The sequence below is a fragment of the Barbus barbus genome, assembly GCF_936440315.1.
Source record: "Barbus barbus genome assembly, chromosome: 15".
Lineage (NCBI taxonomy): Eukaryota > Metazoa > Chordata > Actinopteri > Cypriniformes > Cyprinidae > Barbus > Barbus barbus.
Window position 1 is genome coordinate 27,730,001 of NC_136743.1, and position 25,544 is coordinate 27,755,544.

At 35.6% G+C, this 25,544-nt stretch overlaps 2 protein-coding genes across 3 annotated transcripts in view; both read left to right on the top strand.

Annotated features, from left to right (window-relative positions):
- LOC306880817 (regulator of G-protein signaling 18-like) overlaps positions 1-7,807 on the top strand; it is an 11,505-nt gene extending 3,698 nt beyond the window's left edge. For both annotated transcript variants that reach the window (XM_079434588.1, XM_079434587.1), the window contains 2 exons: positions 1-57; positions 6,736-7,807. The exon at positions 1-57 is cut by the window's left edge and continues 110 nt beyond it. In XM_079434588.1, the coding sequence (XP_079290714.1) occupies positions 1-57; positions 6,736-6,981 (303 nt within the window). In that variant the 3' untranslated portion in view covers positions 6,982-7,807. The remainder of the gene's footprint in view (positions 58-6,735) is intronic.
- Positions 7,808-17,114: 9,307 nt separating this feature from the next.
- Positions 17,115-20,181, top strand: LOC306881273 (regulator of G-protein signaling 21-like). The gene is made up of 4 exons (XM_079435283.1): positions 17,115-17,172; positions 17,420-17,499; positions 18,086-18,252; positions 18,873-20,181. The coding sequence occupies exons 1-4, from the start codon at positions 17,138-17,140 to the stop codon at positions 19,047-19,049; spliced, it is 459 nt and encodes a 152-aa protein (XP_079291409.1). The 5' UTR covers positions 17,115-17,137; the 3' UTR covers positions 19,050-20,181.
- The last annotated feature ends 5,363 nt before the right edge of the window (positions 20,182-25,544 follow it).

A 25,544-nucleotide genomic window follows, 5' to 3' on the forward strand; every position in this document is an offset into this window, starting at 1 on the left:
CAGTCTAAAGCCAAACATATACACGCCATTTTCATCGATAAGGAAGCACCCAAAGAGGTACGTACACATTTGCATTTTGAACAGTAAGAACAGGGTAGATACCATTTTTAGTTTTGCACAAATGCAGATGTAAAGAATAGAAGCATCTGTTCTGTTGTGCACTTTGCCCAGCAGACAGATTTTTGAAAATACCTTTCCGTTAATCCTAGTGGGCATAAAAAAAACCTTCATTCCAAACGTTCTTCCTTCTGTGAAACACAAAAGAATCATTTTGAAAGACCATGCTGTTCACTCTTTTCCATAGGATTACAATAAATGGAAACTGGAGTATTCAAGCTTTAAAAGGGAACTTGAACATTCTCATTTTAAATCATAAGAGTGGTCCATACAGCGTGTTCTAAGTGCACTATGTTCCAAGTCTTCTGAATTTATTGTAAAGTGTTAACAATTTTACCATTATTCAAAGTGTTATTATTATGGACCAGTTGGTAGTACTGCAACTAATTTTTACATTATTCATATTATATTATATTATCCCTGTAATGTGACAATGATTTTTAGAACATTTTATATCAGTAAAAGTCCTTGCTTCCTGTTTAATTTCTAAAGGGCAAATTCGTTACTTCTTTTTTTTTGTATGTTTGTTTGTTTTTTGATGAATCATGTGGAACGGCAATAATTCAGTATGTGACTGAACAGTTTTGGTGATCTGAAACACTTTTAAAGAAAAACAAATTGCACGGGAATTTAAATTATTCCAAAATTATTTCAAAATTATAGCATTTTTGTCCATATGTTCTGTAATATGTTGCAAATATAACAACTGTAGGATGAATTTGAACAAGGAAGACTTAGATTTGAATTCTACTGTATAACTGAAATCTGCACAATTCAAGGAGTAGAACAAACGCTATTAACCTTAGGCTATTCAGTTTTAAAGCTAAAAGCAGAAGTGTGCAATTTTGTTGCTAGCAGTGTTGAATGCTTGAAAAAAAACAAACAACAACAACAACAAGAAAAAACAATAACAACTGTCATCGTCAAAACACAACAATCCAACAACCGCTCGGGGACATAAAATGACATTTCTATAAGTAAACTCAAAATTAGGATTCACATAACGTTTGATAAAGTCAAGAATGTCACACCAAAATGATGTTGTGTGAGAGCAATTCCAGAATAAATGTAAAGAAGTTTCATTGTTTTCTAAACAGAAAGAACAGTTGGTGTTAATATCATTCTGAAGTCTTTTAAGAGAGCACTTATCTGGGGAAATTCTATGAATCAACTTAAATGCAGTTTCTCTCATTTTGTTAGTAATGAAATATTTGTGAGGTAATGACCAAACTTTCTTCCAGGGAATATCACTTACTAAACTATTCCAATAAGAGATTACATAAGGCACAGAAATAGACTCCATCTGAAACAAAACTCTCATTTTCTTATTGTTTTTTGACTTGGATGACGAAAGGCACTGTTTTCCTACAAAGATCCACTGAGTGACGCAGTGTCAACATTCAAAGAGAGAGCAGCATATGTTAACCTTGACAAACCTTCAGCTTTGGCTCGTAAGATTCTTCCCTTCAATGAGAGATCATCACGTTGGAGCCACATATTCAGTTTTTTCTGAGTACTCTCAATTAATGGATTCAAATTTAAGGAGCATCTTTCTAATTCATTTTTTGTTATAATAACACCTAAATAAGATACCTCATCTTTAATTTGAATATTACACATTTCTGACAAATTGCATTCTTTGGACATCAGTTAACACTTTGAGAGGTTCAAGAACAGGCCTGATGCTTTGGAGAATTGCTGGATATGCTTTAATGCTAAAGGAACTTGATTAGCATTTTGCAAAAAAAGAGCGGTATCATCAGCAGTTGACTGATGAGTATCTGTTTGTCAGCAATAGAGATACCACGAAGACCACTATTAGAAATATAAGAAGCCAATATGAAACTAGTAAAAATAAATAAGGAGATAATGGACACCCTTGCCTAATACCACGTGACAAGTAAAATCTAGGGGAAGTACCATATTTTAATGTAATTGTGCTACTACAGTAATATAGAGTTTTTACCGCCTTACAAAAATATTCACCAAAACCAAATTTTTCCACTGATTTAAATATAAATTTATGTTCAACTGAATCAAAAGCTTTATAATAGTGCAGGACTAGAACAAGCGGTCCATTTTGGAGGATATCTGTCCAAAGAATTATTAAATGACATTAAAGTCTCCTCCTAGAATGACAAATGCATTAGGAAATTTATTAGACCATTATGTAAGCTTCTCATCTAATTAAAAAAAAAAAAATTCATTATGCAAAGAATTATTGTACCCATATATATTTCCGAGAATTACAGTTTGTTGGTTAAGTGAAATTACTAATAAATGAAAATGACCTAAGCTATCCGATTCTGACCCTAATATATCCCCACCAAATTTGTTTCTCAAAATGCTTACACCAGCTGAGTGTTCGGTGCCATGCGAACTCCAAATATCGTTACCCTACTGAGATCTCCACCATTTGTAATCATCAATAGTCGAATGACATTCCTGAAGAAAACAAAAAATTGTGTTTTTTAGCAAACAAAAAAGAGCTTTTCGTTTGACTCTATCCCTGAGGCTCCTCGCATTAAAGGATATTAAAGACAATGACATGAACCACGAACAATATAGAAAAGAAACAAGAAAAGAACAAAGTTTGAGTGAACCAAAAGAGTACGCTCGTTCAATCACTATCCTCTAAAAAGAGCAACAACCACAACAACAGCTTGTTAAGTGTTGGCTACGTCTTTAGCGGTCACTCTTTTACCCTCAATCACAGCAAATGGACCGTGAAAGCCAGCTCTCTTTCCTTCCCGTCTCGCCTTCTCTACCGTCGGCCACAGGAGAGATCGTACATCCTTGTCTTTCTGCGAAAGATCTTCGAAGATCTTGATCTTCTTTTCCCTGAGAAGGACGGACGTTTTGGCATCTCTCCAAACTTTGTCCCGCTGGGATCGCGACGAAAATAAGACAATTATGCGACGAGAGGATGTTTCCGCAGCAGAACGAGGTCCCAGCCTATGAGCGATGTCAACTCCACGGGGCAGATCTGCAGCGATGCTCGGGGAAACTTCACTGAAGAGGTCGATGATCATCTGTTTTACGCTTTCTCCGGAATACCAGCGACGCGAAGATCCCATCTTCTCTTGTACACATCCAGATCATTATACTTATCACAAAGTTTGACGATGTCTTTCTCCAATCTTACGATTTTCTTATTAGTTCCTCAGTTTTATCATTCAAATGCTTCACCTGTTCACCGTGGAATTCGAGGGAGCTGATTATCTGTTTAATAGAGTTTGAGTTTTCAAGTACCGTTTTTTCAGCTCCTTGAATTCGGCGCAAAGTTTCTTCGTGCATGGCCTCCATTCTCTGTATGAATCTCATTAACATGGCATCACTCACTGAAGGACTGTCGGAGCTCGGTTTACTTTTTTCCGCAGGGTTTGGTTCAGGTGTATCGGGTAAAAGCGTGAACTCAGACTGTCCAACAACTGCATCCAATTCAGCGTTTATAGTTCTCCTTGCATAGCTGTGCATAGCAAGGAGAGTTTCTTCTTTATCCTCCATGTTCGCAAGTCAGCACAGCAATTTATAGCAAAAGCACGTGGGTTATTATTATTAGCGACTAGCTGGCAAAAGCGTCTTCAGTTTAGCTCGAATAGCAAAAAAATGCAACGGAAAAAAAGATAATTAAAGGAGGCTACTTAACTCATAATATAAACTGTATCTTCCAGTTAGTTCTGAACATTAACTATTTAAAAAAAAAAAAAACGGGATCTGAGCAACGTTTTTAAGAGCTCCAGCAAACCTGTCAAGCTACGACGCCATCTTGGCCGCCCCCTCGGTTAGAAAATTTGTCCGACTTGAAGCAGCGACGACACTGTGTCACTATCACGTGTGGCATCAAAGTACCGCGAGAGCGTTTCGAGAGCAGCCGGCGCAGTTTCTCCAGAACGACTGCAGGAGCGCTGATGACGACACAGCTGTTTTTCACGATTGGCCAAATTCACCACATGACAACAATGACGTGTGTTTCTAACGTCTTCAAATCCAATACAGCTCACAAATCTGTGTTTAGAACAGTAAAAGCTTTTTTACTGTAGTCGCACTGTTATATTGAGTCATGTTTATCATAAAACACTGATGAAAGCATATATACCCCCACTTTATTAGTATTTAAATAGTTTACGTTGAACTTTATTCTTGAGCAGATGGCGCTGTATTAAGCAGTGTATAAAAAGTGTTTCTGTTGCTCATGAAAACATTTCTGAAACGTCTGTGTATTTGACAAATATTGCATTTTATTCACTTCATCTGTGATAGAGTATGCAAACACCGCATGAGTGTCACTAACGGGAGCAGAAAGTGTCCGGCTTGACATATACGTTTTCAACTCCGCCCCTGACTGCAAGCGGCTACTCTCGTTGATCGCCGTCTGTAGCCATGTTTCAAGTCGAACACACCTATTTTTTCCTGTCCCATCCCAATCACGTGATTTGTAGAGATTTTGTTTCCCATCCCGCGGGATTCCCGAAAAATTGTCAGTCTCTAGTGCAGAAGCACTTGCTTCAGCCCGAGGCTTATTAACTTTGGTGTGAAAGGGCTTTTACAGTTGCCAAAAATATAACTTTTGGGTTTTTTTGTTATTAAAAATAAATAAGCAAGCCCAGCCCAGGTGATAAAAAGTAACGCAAAAGTAACACAATGCATTACTTTCCATAAAAGTAACTAAGTAACACAATTTTTCAAGAAACTAGTAAAGTAATGTATTACTTTTAAATTTACAAGAAAATATCAGAGATATTAAGTTGCAAAACATGCAACTTTTGTTGCAAGCAGTTTTGGGGGTAATGATTACATGTTACGTAATCAGATTACTTTTTTCAAGTAACTAGTAAAGTAACATTTTACTTAGTTGAACTTGAACTGATGCAAGTTACTTTTTTTATGGAGTAACACACTATTGTAACTTTTCCCAGCACTAGTTCCAAGTATCCAGAATTTTTATTTTTGAGTGAACTAATTTACACCACTACAACCTGTTTATCGGACCCCACAACAAATACACGCATGCTGTTTTGGAAAGCACCTTATTTCTGGTGACAAGCGATGAAACCTTGCTTTGAGTGAAGCTGCGCTTTGGGTAACCTCAGCGGGAGTCACATTAAAAAAGAAACGCGGCTCTGTTAAATGATGTCTGTGGTGCAGTGCAGAGCTGCATCACCATCAAAGACCTGCCATTGTGTTTGCGTAGAGGCCATTGACGGCCCCCGGCCATATGACTGGGGGCAGATATGTGACCGTGTGGTTTTCCTGCTTTTGGCTGCAAACTCCCCCTCAGCCACCCACACAGCTGAGAAAATAGACTCTGAAAAAGTGAGAAGTGAAAATGAGGCAGTGGGACCACTCGCTCTAGTCTGACCAAAGTAAGAACGAATAAAGCAACTAAGAATGAAAGGTAGCGCTGCTGAACATCAACTTTCGTATCGCTGCTGGTAAAGGAAAACCTTAAAATTCTTTCACTTGTATTTATTCATAAATAAGAGGCAGTGCGTGCATAAAAACTGCAAAACAGACACATGTTAGTCTGATGTAATACTTTCAGAGAAGAAGCAGCTACTGTGGCCTGGACAGAGGGAGAATGAGTCAGAGCAAGTGCTGTGTTCAGAAAAGATGTGTGTTAGTAACAAATAAAACAGACAAACAAATAACACTACAAATCAAAATGCTTTCATTTTATCCTAATTTTTCTAATACAATATTTGCTATGAATTATATTAACAGCACAACAGTGTGAGTGAAAAAAACAGTTTTGCCAGTATAGTTTAATGACATGACACTCATTTGTTTGTGCGATCTATTAATTTATTCACAAATATTAAAATGCAATTCATGCATACAAAGACTTGGGGGTTATGAAGTCAGAAATGTTAGGGTCATACAACTGTTCTCATATTATGACAAAGGAGGAAAAAAACAGAATTAATGAATTAATTACACATTTTTATGAATAATAATTAGTCATATTTGTGAAAAATATTTTACTTTAAAAATATATTACTATTATTATTATTATTATTATTGAAAATAATGATTAAGATAATGTTATTAATTTGAACTTGATGTTACGCCACATCACAGTTGAAACTAAAATTGAAAAATATTTCATTTTCTTTTTTGTGGACAGAGCATCATGTGCTTTAGAAAACATTTTGGCTGCATCTGAGCTTTTGTACAAATGAGTTTAAATATCACAAATTTGCTTAAAGTTGATTAGTGACCTAGAAAAAATGCCAGTATCTCTTTTTCTTCATTTTACATTACATTAGTTTGAAAAGTTTTCAAAATACTAAAACTTTGTTTCCAGGCTTTTCAGTCTGGTCTCAGACTTTTACAGTGGATGTATTTTTTCTGATGTTTTGCACATGAAAACATGAAGAATTCTAAAACTAGACTGAAAGGGCTGAAATACAAGCTACTGAGAATCTCCTGCTCATAACATTTTTCTAAACCAGAAGAAAACACAGATCAGCGAAATCATAGTTGGCCCCAAAAAATGTACTTACAACATCATTTTTCATCTTGCATAACTTCAAGTATTTTGTCTTTCATCATAGTGCACAATTCCTGAAAACTGAATTTTTTTGACATCCTCACGTTTTACTTTTTTCCCCTCAGATCAACATCGACCACTCAACCAAGGTCACCATTGAGAAGAATATCCTGAAGCCCACCAGGTCCTTCTTTGATGTAGCACAAAGTAAAATCTACGGCTTAATGAAAAGAGACTGCTACCCACGATTCCTCACCTCCGACATCTACTTGACCCTGACCAAGAGGGCAGGCCCACCCATTATGACCAGGAGAAGGTCCCGCTCCTTCGTTTTTAATGATCGTCCTGAAGGCACAACAGTCTGGTTGTAGATTTATACTGTAATGCATTTTTTTATTATTATTGTATATTGTCAATAGCACTTGATCATGTGACACCTCCTAGCTATTTATTAACATTAGATCCTGTGGGCTGGTATTTAACTACTAATCATTTTGTCATGATTGTCAAACGTTCGGTTCTGCTTGAAGGATTTCATGCCAAGCTTAATTTAATCTACAGGTTTAGAATGCCTAAACATTGTAAATAACTGTTTAATAATAAATGTCTGTATAATAAACTGTACATAAATCTTTTATTTTGCCCTACAGCTAATTATAACATGGCCACTGTTGTGTCACTCTCAAAGACAGGAAAGAGAGTAAAAACTTTGAAGAATTGACAAATAAAACCACATTTCTGAGGAAAAAGTGATGGGGGTCAAAAATCTATATTTATGGTAGAGTTTGATTGTGTAGCCAGACGTTATCCAGTCTGGTCCAATAGAGCCCTATTTATAGGCCAACATTGAAATTAGCATCACCATGGTTCTCTCCACAAAAACCATACAGGATTTTTCCATTGAAATATTGTAGAAAGTAAGCTCTGTGACCAACAAAAGTTCATGATTCTTGCACATTTTGTTCATTATGATAATATTCACAAATGAACACTTTAAAGGAGTCCTATTATGCCCTTTTACAAAATCTTGATTTGGTTTTTGGTGTGTACTAAACTAGGTTTTCCTGCTTGATTGTTCTAAAAAAGCATTATTTTTCACATACTGGATTTACATTATTGCAGCACCTGTCTCAACAGTCCTATTTAGTTCCTGTTTCGATGTAACCTCTCCTTCTGAAATACAAAATGTACTCTGATTGAGCTTGAGTTTCTTCTGCCCAGCTGTAAATATTAATGTTGGTGTCAGTTTTGCCATGCTGCTGTCCTCCGTAAAATGTGTAGCACACAGATAAATGATAGAGTTATAATTTAGGATCAGTGTTAAAAAATAAGTTTGGAATCAGGGTTGAGAAAACAGTCTTCTTCGCCATGGTGACAACATGCTACTAAATTAGTACTTATTCTTCTCTAGCTCAGCTCAGCTCAGCGTTACTCTGTAAAAAAAGTAACTAATTACATTAGTTACTTTTTATGGAAAGTAATGGGTTATGTTACTTTTTAAATCTGGTCTGGGCTTGCATGATTGTTTTTAAAAAACAAAAATGTAATATTAATTTTGAGGAACACTGAATCTGTTTTTGTGCAAGCGAGATGAGTAAATGTATGTTTATATTTAGAACTACACTAAGCATCATGTTCACACAGCGTACACAATGCCTTTGCATCTCAATTCTGGTGCCTCGTTTGCATACGCTCAAATTTGATCTTAGAGTGTGCGTACGCTTAAATCCACGCCAACGCTCATATTTGTAAAAACTGTCTTTGACGTGGAAAAGTGCTTAGCGTCACGTCAGGGTCTGAGCAGACGTACGCACTTTTTCTTGTCGGAGTACTGCATGTTTTTGAAAATGTTAGCTGTCCTTGCCGCTCGCTATTCTAAATTACGATGCTTGGTGATCTTTTATATGTTAATGACATTAATTAGGAGTCGTTTACAAGGCAGAGAGCTGAAACCATTAAGTTGCGTGCAAGTTCAAGATCATTTGCGCTTCATAGATTTCACACGTACGCATATTCGAGATGATCGTAAGATCAAATTTAGGCTGGTTTCTGCGCAACATTTTATAAATGAGGACCCTGATTTCTCTCAACATGGCGACAGGAGAGCTATCAGTTACTGGTTTGAAAAAGTAACTCAGATAATTTCTTGTAAATGTAAAAGTGAATTAATTATGAATTATGCATTTATATAGCGCTTGTTTTGCTGTACACCCAAAGTGCTTTACAATCATGTGGGGGGGGGTCTCTCCTCAACCACCAACAGTGTGCAGCATCCACTTGGATGATGCGACGGCAGCCACAGGACAACGGCGCCAGTGCGCTCACCACACACCAGATACAGGTGGAGAGTTTAAAAGTAAAGCGTTACTGTACTAGTAGTAAAAAGTAATCTGATTACGTAACTCGCGTTACTTGAAATGCGTTATCCCCAACACTGGTAATCTTGCGAATCTTTTTATTCTCAAACAACAACATGACATAAAGTTGAAACTAAAGTTGAAGATCCCTTTGATGAATTTTGACGTGTAAATATAGTAATCTAAAGCTAAACATATAGGCTATAAACGAACTTCACCACAGCTGCATGACTTCAACATCTCCACCAGGCTTCAACAACTCTTTCAGTGTTCATTTGCAAAGCATTTTCCCTGTAAATTTTAGTTAGTAGGTAGTTTGCCAGAGCGAGATTATAAACACAACGAAGCTGTGAAAGTGACTAGTGAGTATGGGTTTTACTGATTTGCATAATGATTTCTAATGTCCCCGTCAACATTTGTAGTCCCATTTAGCCACTTATAAGCAACTGCTTGTTTTTTGTTCCCCAAACAAGTAAAAGCTTTTAAAAAATACAAGGGAGTATTACTTCTGTATACGTCATACAATAAAACAGGAAATTATCTTGATCATGAGCTTTGTTAACCACAAAAATTATTTCAAGCATTTAACCAAAAACCCAAGTCGCTAAGTCATTTTCAGGTCTTGGCTTACAAAAAAAAGAACTGCAGACAGACTGTGGGAGGTCCACAGGTGCGCCGCTTGAGGCTGACACTAGTTGTGCTATGCAAACGCGGCTAACAGGTACTCAGTGTTTGCAATTTGTCAAGATTTCATCCCAGTGATGTATTCTTTTTTTTCCACAAATCATTTTCTCCGAGATGGCCACATCTACCTCCTGATGTGAATCATTAGAGCTCGTGTCAGGCTTCCAGCTGTCTTCAGTGAGACCCACGTCTGATCCACTGTCATCCTATCAAACCAGACTGCTAGTGTCTCATAGCAGACATCAATTATGCATGCGCAGACAGGCTACTGGAATGCATAATGTCTAACTTTGGGTGCCACCAAGCAGAACGCAGTCAGAAAAAGAATTAAAAATATTTATATCCAACATTTTACTCAGTTTCTGTTTGCAGCATGAATCTGCAGAATAACTTTGCTCCATAAAGCAACCCATTTACTTGAATAAGTGCATCATGGTCTCAAGTAAAAGGTGAATGCTGAGGTCAAATACTGCCAACCCCATCTTTCAGGCAAACATAACTATTTTACAAGGTGGTGATTTCGTATAAGTTATGATGTAAATTGTTTTATTTTCAGAAAAAAGTATGCATGAAGGCTTACCTATAAACAGAACCATCAATGGGGCATAAGAATTTTTTATGGAAAACATACAACTGAGATTTTACAAATTTACTGTATATGAATTAGCCACCAATTTGGTAAAATGTCAAATACTTTGTATAATTGTGGTTACCCTTTATTCTAAGATGTCTTTATTACAGTGTAATTATACATTTCAGTACTGAGTAACATTAATAGAGTGCAACACTTGGGTTCCGGACACAAAAAAAAAAGATAACTTATAAACCTTTAAAGACAGACCTACTATGAGCTCCGAGGTCGTTAATCGATCGGATAGGCTTTTGTTAAAGCCATCAGTTTGCATTATTTCAAATGATGTTTTGCATAATTGTGTTAAAAACTAAAGAATTCCTAGTAAAAATAAAATAAAAATACACTACCCATGATGCTATAAAGAAAATTCCACCAATCAGAGAGTAGCAGCAAGCAAATCCACCACTGAGATCCACCCACTCCTAAGCATATGAATGCATATTTTACAATAAACTTGAAATATGTTGTGTCTATACAGTATATACAATCAACTATTTTAAACGGATCTTTTTTTTCACCTTTGTATTTAATTTGATTATCATTTGCAATGGGATTGCAGTTCTTTCCCTGACTAAATCCGTTAAGGCCACAATCTTGTATCTATTCAAATACTTTTGTTTTATGTTGAGATTCATGGCTTATGGCACTTTCACATGTTTGTTTTATTTTTTATTCCTAGGGAACCAGTGCCACTGAAAAAGTGGGGAGGCACTAATGCACTCAATTGAAAACATACTTACTATAGGGTTAGAATTAGGGTTTGGTTTAGGGTTAGTTGCATGAAATTATTCAAAATGTACTGTTTTTACTGTAGTACGTACATGCAACATGTAACAAGGACACTGTAAATAAAGTGTTGCCATTTCTACTTGTAGGGATGTCCATCTAGGGAAGGAAATTTCCCACATTAGAAGCTCAAGGTTGCAGTCCATAAATCTTTAAGAAGCCTTTAAGTGTTATCAATCTTAAAGATTTATAAGATTTAATCAGGCTAACACCATCAAACCATAATGATCATAATTAGCCCTAAAATCGAGCATCTTGGTAAAACGATTATTTTAATAGCTATTAAAGTGAAAGAACTGGGGTTTTATGAATCATAAATGGATGTTGACTAATGAACTGTTTCATGAGCTGTGTGAGATCGAGCAGAAATGTGTCACCATTACAAACACAGAAGACTGATTATCGCTCTGAATGTACAGAAGATGTCTTACCAAAATAGACGTTTGCCCAATGTGACCATATGGAAACAAAGCCTTCTGTGTTATACCTCTTGTTGTGGCAGATAGTAATACAGACAAGTATTAGGGTGACGTGATCAAATGTGTTGTTGTGTTTAACACCCCACAGGGCTACTTTGCGATACACCAGATGTTTCTGCAAAAGCAGTTGACCCTGACGGGAAAGCGAAGCTACTCTTACAGACATAGCTCATCATACTGTTATTTACTAACCCTAATGTCATTCCAAACATGTATGACTTTCTTTGGCAAAATACAGATATATTTAGAAAAATGTTTCAACTATTTTTGTTCATGCAATGAATGTCAGCGGGGTCCAGTGTTGTTTGGACTCCACTGACTGTCATTGTATGAACAAATATAGTTAATAAATGACAGAATTTAGATTTTTGGATAGAATGGGATTCAGCAGTATGACTGTCTGGAATAAAATGATATGATTTGAATAAATGAATCTTATTTGAAATATCCTCTCTGCTTTGGGAAATGAAAGCAAAAGTATTTACTCCTCCAAATGATATATAAACTACAATCATCTTGCTAAGCTACACAAATGACAGAATGTGGAAAGGATTATGGGTGTTTTTGCTGTCATCCTAGAGCAGACTAATAAACCCATACAGCCCATCATCTCTCCATGCCACCATTATAAAGTCATGCAGCAGATTATAGTTAGTTAATGATATCTTTTAGCTGACACAACAGAAAAACAACACAAGTTGAAGCATATGTTTGTGTGTACCCAACTGAGGGCATGGCAGCATGTAAAGATTTGACACTGATAACACAAATTCATCCCTGTTGATGCTTGTAAGAGTGGTGGGGGTGTTTAGCAGGTGGATGTTTAGTGTCCAGCAGGCCAGGGAAACAGAGGTGAGAGGAAGTTCATTTAGGAACCACAGCTCCCCCTGCTGGATGATGGAGTTTGTACATTTTGACACTTGATTTAAGGGATAGTTCAACCAAAAATGCAATTCTGTCATCATTTACTTATCCTCCACTTGTTCCAAACCTGTATAAGTTTCTTTCTCCCTCTGAACACAAAAGAAGATATTTTGAAGAATATTGGTAACTGAACAGTAGACGGTAGCCATTGATTTCCATAGTATTTTTTATTTTATTTTTTCAGTACTATGGAAGTCAGTGGCTATTTATTTGTTTGAAACTGTTTGGTTACCAACATTCTTCAAAAAAAAAAATTTTTTTATTCAACAGCTGAAATAAATTTATAAATGTTTGGAACAACTTGAGAGAGAGTAAATGTAAAGGGGAAGTCGTGGCCTAATGGTTAGAGAGTCGGACTCGTAATCGAAAGGTTGCGGGTTTGAGTCTCCGGCCGGCAGGGATTGTAGGTGGGGGGAGTGAATGTCCAGCGCTCTCTCCACCCTCAATACCACGACTGAGGTGCCCTTGAGCAAGGCACCGAACCCCCAACTGCTCCCCGGGCGCCGCAGCATGGCTGCCCACTGCTCCGGGTGTGTGTTCACGGTGTGTGTGTGTTCACGGTGTGTGTGTGTGCATTTGTTCACTACTCACTGCTGTGTGTGTGCACTTGGATGGGTTAAACGCAGAGCACCAATTTCGAGTATGGGTCACCATACTTGACAATACGTCACGACGACCGATGTATACACTAACATTCATCATTTTTCTGTTATTGAAAGAAGTCTCTCATGCTAACCAGGGCTCCATTTATTTGAACAGAAATAAAGTAAAAACAGTATTCTTCTTGTGAAATATTCTGAAATATTATGAACATTTAAAATAACAGTTTTCAATTTTAATATATATTAAAAGGTGTAATTTATTTCTGTGATCAAAGCTGAATTTTCAGCATTACTCCAGTCTTCAGTGTCACATGATCCTTCAGAAATCATTCTAATATACTGATTTACTGCTCGAGAAACATTTCCTTTTATTATCAAAGTCGAAAACAGTTGTGTTGCTTTTTTTATGGAAACATTTTGATGAATAGAAAGTTCAAAAGAACATCATTTATTTGATATAGAAATTTGTTGCAACATTATAAATGTCTTTCATGTCACTTTTGAGCAATTTAATGCACCCTTGCCTAAAAGTATTATTTCAAAATTGTTAATGTATTAATTAAGTTTTAATGAATGGTATAAACAAAACTGAATAAAATAGAGATTTAAAAGACAACAACAACAAAATATACTGTGTGTACAAAAATATAAACCATATAAGTGTTTGTCATGTGGATAATGGTCTCAAGTGCTGGTGTCATGAACAATTGTGTGGCATCTGTTAAAGCTATTCTGTTATAGAACTTCAAAACAATCCGATTGGCTGGAAACCTTTAATGAAAGCCTGAATAGAAATCCTACAAAACTGCTTTATGATGTTTATCATGTATTAAGCTGCACACTTCTCGTTCATTGTGTTTTTAGCTAGCTTATGTTATACAATACCACTACTATAGCCAATTAGCCTGTTAGCATAACTTATTCCTTGTGAAAATGTTCAGCTGCATATTTTAATGCATTTTTGTTTGATCAGGAATTGCAATTGGCTACCCTCAGGACAGATTCAGCTAAATGGACAGATCGAACTTTTCACAACCCTGGGATGCTTTTCCAGGATCATTCCAGCCCTACTGTACCACATATCACTAGCCAACTTTTTCAGTCAGGCACAGTTTGATTCATGTCAGACTTTTTATCTGGATTCTCCCAAAGAGAATTCTAAATATAGCGTCTCGTTTTCGCACCTGACAAAGGGAATGCCTGATCTTGCTGACCCTGTCGAACACAACAAACACACAGACGTCATACACACACACACACAAGCTAGCACAGGTGCTACAAACAAATTACACAGACAAATGAGTCAGTCTCCAGAAAGGCTGCGTTCCCTTCACAGCCCAGTGTGAGCGTAATGATGCATTACAGTCAATTCCACCCAGTTTGGAAATATGAATTATTAATGTTGTTACAATTTTCTGAAACTATGCACATCCCTTCTTTCAATTTTGTGGATGAGTCAGAGTATGAAGAGTGTAGAACAGAGTGCTAACAAGTGTAGATGAACTGAATACAAAGCAAAGGGACAAATAAAGTTAAAAGTTTTTGTGTGTTGCAGTGAACGAATAACTCTGATTTCAGGAGTCAGCACAGGTGAGTGTGTCCTCACCCTTGCCAGCTTTTTTGGAAACCAAATTGCCCTGGCCATGTGTAAGTCATTATGCATGCAAATCTGGAAGAGGATTTTCCATTGCTTCTGGAGATTTACATGGCCACTGACAGACTGAGACAATACTCAGAGGGGATCACATAGAAACCTTTGTTTTCACTGATGACATTCAGGTAAAGGTTAGATAGGTGATTCGTTTGCAGTTGTGGTTCTTTGTTATGTCCAAAATTAGAAAAAGTGGTCAACACGGTTGAAAAAAAAAAAAAAGGATATCCAGTCAGGTTTCCCAACCTTCAGATCTCATGTTACCCATGAATCAAACCATAACCTGCAGTAGGAAATTTAAATACCACTTTTCCACTGGCCACCCCAAAACCATCACTCCAAATTTCCAATAGAGAGGAAATCTTTAACCCCTTATCCCACAGTATTCAAAAGCACAGCTCAGTATCTAATGAACTAGACAGAAACACACAAACTCTTACAATTATGGAACTGGTTTCGGGCATCATCAGACAAAGACGACAATGGGAGAAGTAGCTGGACACCTAAGCCACACTAAAAACTAAATATGCGTATGTCAACATCAAAAGCAGAACAAGCACACTTCTGCATTATTAAGCAATAAAGCATTATACGAAAATAAATTCAAGTGGATCATAGTTAGTACACCTGTGTGAACCTGAGAAGAACTGATTTCATACAGTACATCTACTTAAATCACCTTGAAACCAGTTTGTTACAAATCATTGCAAAAATGGCCCGAGTTCTCAGAAAAGCTCCAGCATCATTTGTTTACAGATGCCTCTTGGTTTGGTGTTTTGTATCTAATGCAATGACTTTTCTGACATTTGTAAGCGCTTCTCAAGCATCCAAATAGTTATAATTAATTGTATAATTAATAATAATAATTTTGTCGCTTTGATCATGGGAAGTGATGGAAAATTAAACAGGATGTACACCGGTATTCTGGTACCATTGAATGGATTAGATCGTAAATAATAGGCAAATACTTCAATTTAGGTCTATTTCAACCACATGCTATTTGGTTATGCCAGAAATTTCCATTCTGTGATTTCAATATTGTGGATATATGTGGTGATGACCTAATGGAGACCCACCTGGACCATCACACAGGCAGGTGTTGCTGTGGTACCAACCAGTTCTGGGACAGGCTGCACTAGATGCATGTGGGCAAGTTCAACATATGCACAAGTAGCACTAGTATTTGAGCACATAAACTTATTCAAACATTAATCAATGTTTAAGCTAAATATTTATGGTTTACATCAATGAGCTCTTTGTGACGTCACTCCTTTGGACATAAAATGATGTTGAAATTTTGTGGATTATTTCTTAGTAGCTCTCCAGGAAAAATACATAAATAAACAAAAAAACCTAATCTAATCTAAATTTATCCCCCCAAAAAAAAAAAATTATTATTATTATAAATGTATATAATAAATTGTATCTATTTTTAATGTATCAACATATGTATCAAATAATTTAATATATAATACAATTAAATAAAAATATATATTTTTAATTTCATTATCAATTGAAATAAATAAATAAAGTTGATTTATTGCACCTGACTGTAGTTTCTGAATATTTGTATTTGTATATTTAAATATACTATTTTATATATGATTTAACATTTAAAATATTTAATATATTTACATCAATAAAAAATATTAATTTACACTGATTTACTGTACGTGAAGCAAAAAAAGAAGCTTGAAAGAACCAATTATAACAACAATAAATTGAAATGCGCAGTTTTTTAGCATGACTTGTGTTTACAAATTTGCAAAGAGTTTATTGGATCGATGATCAGATGTGATATTATGCAAAATTAATACTTATGAGAAATGTTGATCTATTATCGTTGCACTTAAAGGGATAGTTCACCTTAAAATGGAAATTTTGTCATCGTTTACCCTTGTATTTTTCCTTTTTACTTTCGTGGAACATAAAGAAGATATTTTGAAGATTTATTCAATGCTTTGAATTCTTGCAACAGCATCACAACATCCAACATTTCCGCCTAGAATTTTCCCTGTCTCATCTAGATATTAAAGATATTTCATTTCATTTTAAGTAAGTAATCAATTTATTATCTGTAATAAGTGCCTCAGGCCATGAAACGTCACATTTGTTTCTAAATTGTATATAAACAGATTTACAAAGAGAAAAATATGATGCTTTCTTATAATCATCACTATTTAACTTGCATTATCTCGCAACACAAAAAGTAATATAAAACAAAGTTAAACAGTTGATTGACAAGCATGCTATCGCCTCCATGCTGAAGATGTTTTCTTCATGACCTTACAGACTGAGGAGGTGACCCTGCCCAAAGCTTTGCATGCTGATTTCCATGTGTTCCATTCATGCCAGTAAATGTGTTTAGACCCTCCAGAGCCACACAGAGTCAGAGAGTGAAGGAGACTCCATGCAGAGGACACTGATGTCAGAGATGGCCATAAAGTGAGTGCCTGATTATTAATGATTCCATTCGCATTCTCTTTTTTTTTTTAAATGATATTAACGACTAATGTGCTTGAATTTACTGGTCATGAAGAATTTCAGATTCAAAGGATTGTTTTAGTAATTTGGATATTATTGGCAGATTTCAATTGGATTGACATGCTAGGATCCTGTAATCGATATATTTGAAATCTGTATCACAATCAGCTTCACCAGTGAAGGATCTCCATGTAATTTTCAAGGGTAGATTTTGTTGCTTTTCTCAGGAACCCATTGATGATGTGGACTGTTGGGGCGAGTCCATCGAGAAGCTTCTGTCCTGTAAAAGTAAGAAAATTCACTTCTAAATATTCTCTGATAATACTGGATGGAATATTGTGCACCATCCATCCAAGAACAAATCATAAGTATTGCATCTAATGAATCAGACTAATTAATAATGGAAAAACATGCTTTTAATCAGCAAAAAAAGCACAAAATAAAAAGTACGATATTTTATATATATATATGTCCATATATTCATATATATTTCATAAATATTTATAGATATATTTATTGAGAAAAATATTTGATCAAATATATTTATATTACAGTTTGTTTATCATCTATTGAAAGCGTGACAAGATACTTATGAGTTTGTTGGGTGTTTGGAGTTAACGCAAATAAATAAAGAGTTACCCTGTCATTTGTAAACACTAGTCAAATTAGTTTGAATGGTTCATGTTGAAGTGATGCACCTCCATCTCATTGCTGTATAAATATGTATCAAATATTGTATGAATCTTATATGAGTTGTAGCTGTTTAAATTATGTTCAAATATTAATTTCCAAATTTCAGTTTCAACATCTAAATTGGAGAAGTAACACTTAACTATTTGTGGTAATTAACTCTCATGATGGTGTCATGCTGCAGCGGGACAGATGGCTTTCCAGGACTTCCTAAAGTCGGAATACAGTGAGGAAAATATTCTGTTTTGGCTGGCATGTGAGGAATACAAAAAGATCACGAGCGCACCAGAGATGATCAGCATGGCAAACCAAATCTACACTGAGTTTGTGCAAACGGAATCACCCAGACAGGTGAATGACTGAACTGTGCTGAGCTGCTGTAATGTCCTATACTGAGGGAATCAATTATTCGGTCCTGCTGCTCTAAAGTTCATCAGAAAGTCCTTCATGAGCGTTTTACTTTCATACTTGGGGGGGTGGAAGCATTCTGCATTTTGAGATAGAAATTGGATATGGGTTCGGTCTTAAGTACACAAGTCCCATTATATCCACAACAACAACAACAAATAAAATAGAATAAATCATGATTTTTTTTTTTTTTTTTTTTTTTTGGTCTATTCACATTTTGAAATATTTATTTAAAAATATTCATATACAAATATTTATTTAAAAATAATTATTTATTACATATGTATATAAATATAATTTACATCTATCTATCTATCTAACAAAAAAAATGTGTGTGTGTATATATATATATATATATATATATGTATTATTATTATTATTATTTTATAAAATTATATATATATATGTACACACACACACACACACACACATTATTATTATTTTAATTGTATATATTTTATTATATTAATTAATTTATTTATAGTATTTATTTATTTATTTATTTATTTATTTTGAAAGACAAAAAATTAATACAATAAAAAATGTGTTGCCCTTTTTTTCAGGTCAACATCGACTCTGGGACTCGCACAAATATTACAAATAACATCTCGGAGCCAACCCTGAACTCGTTTGATACGGCACAGAAGATGATCTTCAGTCTAATGGCGAGAGACTGCTACCCCAGGTTTCTGAAGTCTGACATCTACCAGTCCATTCTGCAAACACATGGAAAGAGATGACTTCATAATGACTAATGATTAATGTACATCAAGTTTAACTATTGCCAGTAAGTTTTGTTTTTTAGTTTTGGACTGGAATAGCTCATTATTTCCATCATTATGTTGCCAATATAACGTTTTTTGAAGGAAAAACATGTTTACAGTGTCACATTAGGATCATCTATTCTGATATGATATTTCATGCATGCAAATTCATGCATCAAAAAATCATTCCATGTGTGATTAAAAGGATCTGTTATGGGCCTGAAGGAATTCAGCAATTTCCTGGTTATCAGCATACTGTTGAGAAATCAAGAATAATACGAAAATGAGAATTTGAATGCTGCCTTTTAAACACAACTTGTACAGCCAATTCCACTACATTTCATTTCTATAATAGTTCAACCTATCGGTCAGATTTTTTTCAGACAAGTCACTATAATGATGATTATGTAAAAAAAAAATATTATTAAAAACATTATTGCTTCGGTTTTCTTATGATGGATGTTATGACCGTCAGGAGGAATTTTGTAAAATGACTTTAAAGGACCATTTAAATATGACCAGGAACATCCTGGATTGCTCATATAAAGATGAATATATATATCATTTAAATAAATTGACATAAAACATCAAAAATTGTGAGCACTTTATATAAAATTGATATATATTTAAATTGACTCAAATGAAAACAACAGATAGTAAGGAACAGATCAATAGTCTGTATAATGGGTTGTTAAACTAGATTTGACAAAATATAGCCTATACATTGTTTAGACATTTTTGATAATTTCACAGATGTAACTCAGAAAACAGTGTGGACATTTTTATCTACTAATTACTTCAAATAAAACTCAGAACCTGGACCAGTCTTCCAGAAGTTTCATATCTGCCAGCCATTCAGCAATCAGCAAATGTGTAAAGTTATTTTCTTTTAATGAGTAACATGCATCAGACTCATGTGTCCAGAATTGTTTGCACATTCTGTACTCCCTATGTTATACATACTGTAGTGCACTAGGGGAAAAGTGAATGCATTAGCCAGAGAGGAACTGATTGCAAAAACAGCCTGTCACACGTTTATGTACTTTTTCTTGTATACCTAATTTTGAGAAAGAATAATATTAAAAAAATTATTAATGCAATAAATCTTTATTCTGATTGTTTTTCATGTTTAATATAGGTTACTTGTTAATAATGATTAAAATATAAGGACAAATATATATATATATATATACAAATATATATATTTGTGCTGTCAAACGATTAATCGCATCCAAAATAAAAGTTTTTGTTTACATATGTATATGTATGTGTACTGTGTATATTTATTGTTTATATAAATACAAACACATGCATGTATATATTTAAGAAGAATATGTTATGTTTATATATTAAATATGTATATATATATAAAATATAATATAAATATTTAAATGTATATACATGTAAATATTTTCAAAATATATACTGTATGTGTGTATTTATATATACATAATAAATATACACAATACACATACATATATTATGTAAACAAAAACTTTTATTTTGGATGTGATTAATTGCGATTATATATATATATATAGTGTGTGTGTGTGTGTGTGTGTGTGTGTGTGTGTGTGTGTGTGTGTGTGTGTGTGTGTGCATGACCATTCACAAAACCAGTCATAAGGGTCCAATTTGTAAAATTGAGATGTATGCATCATCTGAAAGCTGAAAAAATAAGCTTTCCATTGATGTATAGTTTGTTAGGATATGACAATAAATGGTCGAGATAAAACTATTTGAAAATCTGGAATCTGAGGGTGCAAAATAATCTACATATTGAGAAAATTGCCTTTAAAGTTGTCCAAATCAAGTTCTTAGAAACCCTGCAAACAAGCCTGCAGTGGCCCTTTACGGGCCCACTTAGGGCTAGTCTAAGGGCCCCCAGCGGACTGCCTGTGCAAGGCCCCTGAAAATTAGCTCATTGGCAAAACGTTGGCCCCTTAGCGCTGGCTCTGCATGGGCAGCCCTCATTTAGCCCCCAGGAAGTCACCACAAGGCCCACACAGGGCCCGCACAATTAATCTACAACAATGCATCTGTTTCACTATCAATACATCTCAGCTACTATAACTTAAATCTTTGGGAAAAACAGTTACTGTGCATCTGAAATGGATAACTAATGTCTGTATTGTCAAAAATGTAGTCAAAAGCACCATTAGTCAAAGGGATTTGAAATCAATGTATTAAATGCAAAATAGAAAACATTCAATTCAGGTTAATACAGCTACATATTGGCAAAAAATGTAAATACACAAAAGTACAAAAAAAAGAAAGCAGACAAAGCAATGTAAGATTGTAGGATTTCATCGTGTGAAAGTTGGTGTGTGCAAAAGTCTTATCTGTAGTACATGTCCAAACACTGTTACTAACGTTACATGTCCAAACACTGTAATGCAACCTCTTGTAATGATAACACACCACAGCTCTCAAACACCAGGAACAGACTATGGTCTCACATCGAAAATAATTTTAAACCCATATTCAAACTGGACCATAATGTGGTGACCTCACCAATAAAGAGTCCTTCTAAAATGCATACAAATACACTGTCTTAAACTCTTAGCATCAATCCAAACATAGGTCATACATGCATACAGCTCTGCAAAAAAACATCAGCTGCTTACTTTAGACTGGGCTTGAAATGACACATTTCCCAACCAGAACACATCTCAACATGTTCAACAGGTGAGCTATGCTGGCTACTAGTATTGCTAACTCCCTCTACAACATGGCTTTACTTAAGGAAACCTAAAACACCCTAGCACTAATGGTAAGGAATTAAACTGCCCACAAAATTCTTATTAACAGGCTCATGTCTGTTACGCTTCAAATATGACTCATGAGACCCACTTTCCTGCTGAGTTAGCACCAAGTTTGATCAAAGTCACCCACCTCTGATTTTCTAATGATCCTGAAGACATGCTCAGGTGTGTTTGATTAAGGTTAGAAGTTAGAACTAAACTGCACGAAAGTGTTTTTTTTTTTTTTGTGGCCAGATTTGAGGATCCCTGGCCTACATGAAACAATAGGTTCTGAAAAGGTATTCGTTTGAGCCAGCATGGGCCCCGCAGGAGCATGTTTGCAGGGAATGCTTATCACTAATCAAAAAATAAGTTTTGATATATTTACGGTAGGAAATTTACTAAATATCTTCAAAGAACATGATCTTTACTCAATATCCTAATGATTTATGGCATAAAAAATAGATTATTTTGACCCATACAATGTATTGTTGGCTATTGCCCGTGCTACTTATGACTGCTTTTGTGGTCTAGGGTCACGTGTGTGTGTGTGCGTGCATGTACATGACTTAAACGTGTGTTCTTAAATCCACAAGGAGGTCTATACTACCAGGAGAAAGCTATCCAGGAGTAAGTTTGGACACAACTTCGGTCAATGACTTAAATGTGGGCGGTCTGAGACTGAGGTTAGAGGCTTAGAGCAGCGATTATTTTTTAGTTTTGTTTCGTTTTGTTTTGTTTTTGCTAAATGGATAAGTAGTACTTGGCAACTAGGTGGCGAAGGAGCACCACAATGATTCATTCTTTGTAGTGCAGCAACACCAAGCTAATCTGAATCACAAAAGCTCAAGAATTTTGGATTTGACCCTTTAATCGACCCCACATTGTGTAAAATATCAATCTTGCTTTGTCCTCAGACTTTTTAAATTCTAGCACAATCATTCAAATATTAATGAGGAAAATGGCCTGCTGTTGTTTTATTTTTTTAGTTTTCTTTACCGTTTACAAAAGACAAGCTTACATAAAAGGCACAGAGAGAATTTAATATACTCAAGAACAATACGCAGTTATCAAACTTCCCTATTCAAACACATTTAATGAGAAAACGTGCCTGTTTATGTGTAAATTATTTTTTTTTAAATTCATGGGTTACAATATAGACGTAGGCATGCAAAATACATGGCTGCTTTTACATCAGAATATCTAGAAACTGCAGAACAGTCACATATGAAACCAGTAACAGCGTCATGTGCTCTTGGCCTAAAAAGAGAACACAATACCATCAACGTACCTAAATTAGGTGTGAGTATCAGCTGCTTCAATAGCAACTGAGGTTTGAAGATAAAGAGGTAGCAGAAATTTCCAAAACAATACTTGCCTGGCAATGGTATATATAGTTTAAGTCAGTATTATGATGCTTTAGGTGGCTAATTTTTGGGTTGTTATACAGTCAACTTGCTTTTAATGTTCAAGTCTGAGGCAACTAGGGGCTTACTCAAGAGAGACAGTTGAGGGTTTGCACATTGCTAAAAGTTTTGGTTTTGTTTTTTTTGCCTTAGTGTTTGGTATCAACAGACAGACATTGTGTCTATGTCTGTCTATGTCTGTCTGTGTGTGTGTGTGTGTGTGACTGATGTGTGTGTGTGCGTATGTTTGTACCCTCTTGTACACCACATAGACTTCCTCTTCTGTGCTTATCTTTTTTTCTTAGTGAACGTTCATACCCAAAGGGGAAACGTTAGAACATGATGTTTCAGTAGACATTATGTCATACATGCTTTTTCCACAGGGCCACATTTATCAATGTAATATTCATTATAGCATCATCTTACTGGCATTGTGTTACTGTTAATTTAGATGCTTTTTGTCAATCATAGTTATCCTTTATAATTCACTTTTTTATTTTTATAATTAGCAAATAAACTCATGGGCCACATGAAATCCTCCACAAAACATATTTGAGAACCACTGTCTATGGCACCGGCCCACCCAGAGTGATGATGGGAATAACACTGCCAGAATATAGTGCTGTGGAAATAAAACGCATCTGCAGAATAGCCACATCTGTTGTGCATATAAAGTTTGTAACATGTATTTTTACAAACAAGCGATCATTAAACAGATTATGAATTTGAGAGACATGTCCACTTATACACTGTGCAGCACAATTAGCACTGGATTGCAGCTATCACTTTTTAAATTGCCACATTTGTATGAGTGTACTGCCGAGGTTGCAGCAAACAACCACACCTTTGGGTCTCTCTCATATGTAGCGCTGGTAAATAAGATTCATTTCTTTAGATTTTGCTTAAACAGTTCTCCTTCTCTCATATGTATGTTTGGAAAATTTGATTTATTGTAAACCTCTTTCTCTGTCACATGGTGCCTGTCAACCCCCAACTGGTCCCAGGGTGCCACAAAAAAAATGGCTACCCACTGCTTTGTGTGTGTGTTAACGGTGTTTGTCCACTACTCACTGCTGTGTGTGTGCTCTTGGATTGATTAAATGCAGAGCACAAATTCCAAGTATGGTTACTATACTAGTCGACACGTCTCCTTTCCTTCATTTCCTTAACTTCTTTCATTTCAATTACTTCATTAAAGTAATATTTTTAACTGTTAATCATTTTCAAGCATGTAAACCAGCCAGCGGACATCGTTTGCCCATTTTCCACAAATTGGTATGATTCTTTAGAGTCTCTATGAAATGTCTGCAAAATACTTTGGTTAAAATTCCTCAATGGTCGTGTATAACAACACTCCTTGTCAAAAATAGCTCTATTCACAGCGACCCGTTTCTGTGCATGTCTCTATAAATTATAATGAGCTCATTTTCACCCCACCCCTCTCTTCTTCTTTTTGGTGTATTTGGTGGCGCATTACCATAAAAAACTAAACTAATCCACTGCGTCCTCAGTGGCTCTCATGTCAGGAGAAAATGAAGACTCTTATGTTCACGTTTACATACAACCACAAAACCCCTGCATTGCTTACAATGCTTGAACTGGCTGAGGGCGAGAATATGCTATGCCTGAGCAGTATGATGCTCAGAATATCAAAAAGGCTTGATAAGTGGGGCTGTTTAGGTTTTCGAGGGACTGAAAAAAAGGATTGAATGGATTTTTAGCATTGTAGGGTGGTTGAGTGCGCACACTGCAAAGACACATTTATATGCAAACACCATGTAAAAGTGAATTTTGCATCCGATGTCCCCTTTAACCTCACAGTAGTACGCAACACTAATTACTGTCAGACTTTCAAAATCAACATCCCTTGAATTAAGACTATAATAAGCCACCACAAAATCAGACTTTAGCACCTCTTTTCACTTTTGAGCTTGTTCTGAAATCTTGGGTCCTGGAATTCATGTGGACATTACTTTACTTTGACACACACGCACCACCTACCTAAGGATTGATTGTTGCAGAGCATGTACACCCCTTCATGCCAATTGTGTTTCCTGATCAGCAGGATAATGCATTCTCCACACTGCAAAAACTTGATCAGGAATGGTTTGAGGAACATGTCAAGTGTTGAAGGTGTTGCCTAGGCCTCCAAATCTCCAGAACTCACTCAGATTGAGCATCTGTGGGATGTGCTAGACAAACAAATGCGATCCATGGAGGCCCCACCTTGGAACTTTCATGATTTAAAGGATCTGTTGCTTGTTGCCAGAAATCACAGGACACAATCAGATGTGGCTGATCAGTGTATGGCCTCACGCTAG

Excerpts from the sequence above, each read along its gene's own strand:
- LOC306881273 (XM_079435283.1), top strand. The coding sequence starts at position 17,138 with ATGCAGAGGACACTGATGTCAGAGATGGCCATAAA. Across the intron at positions 17,173-17,419 it reads ATGTCAGAGATGGCCATAAA|ATTTTGTTGCTTTTCTCAGG; the intron begins GTGAGTGCCTGA and ends TTTCAAGGGTAG. Across the intron at positions 17,500-18,085 it reads GAAGCTTCTGTCCTGTAAAA|CGGGACAGATGGCTTTCCAG; the intron begins GTAAGAAAATTC and ends GTCATGCTGCAG.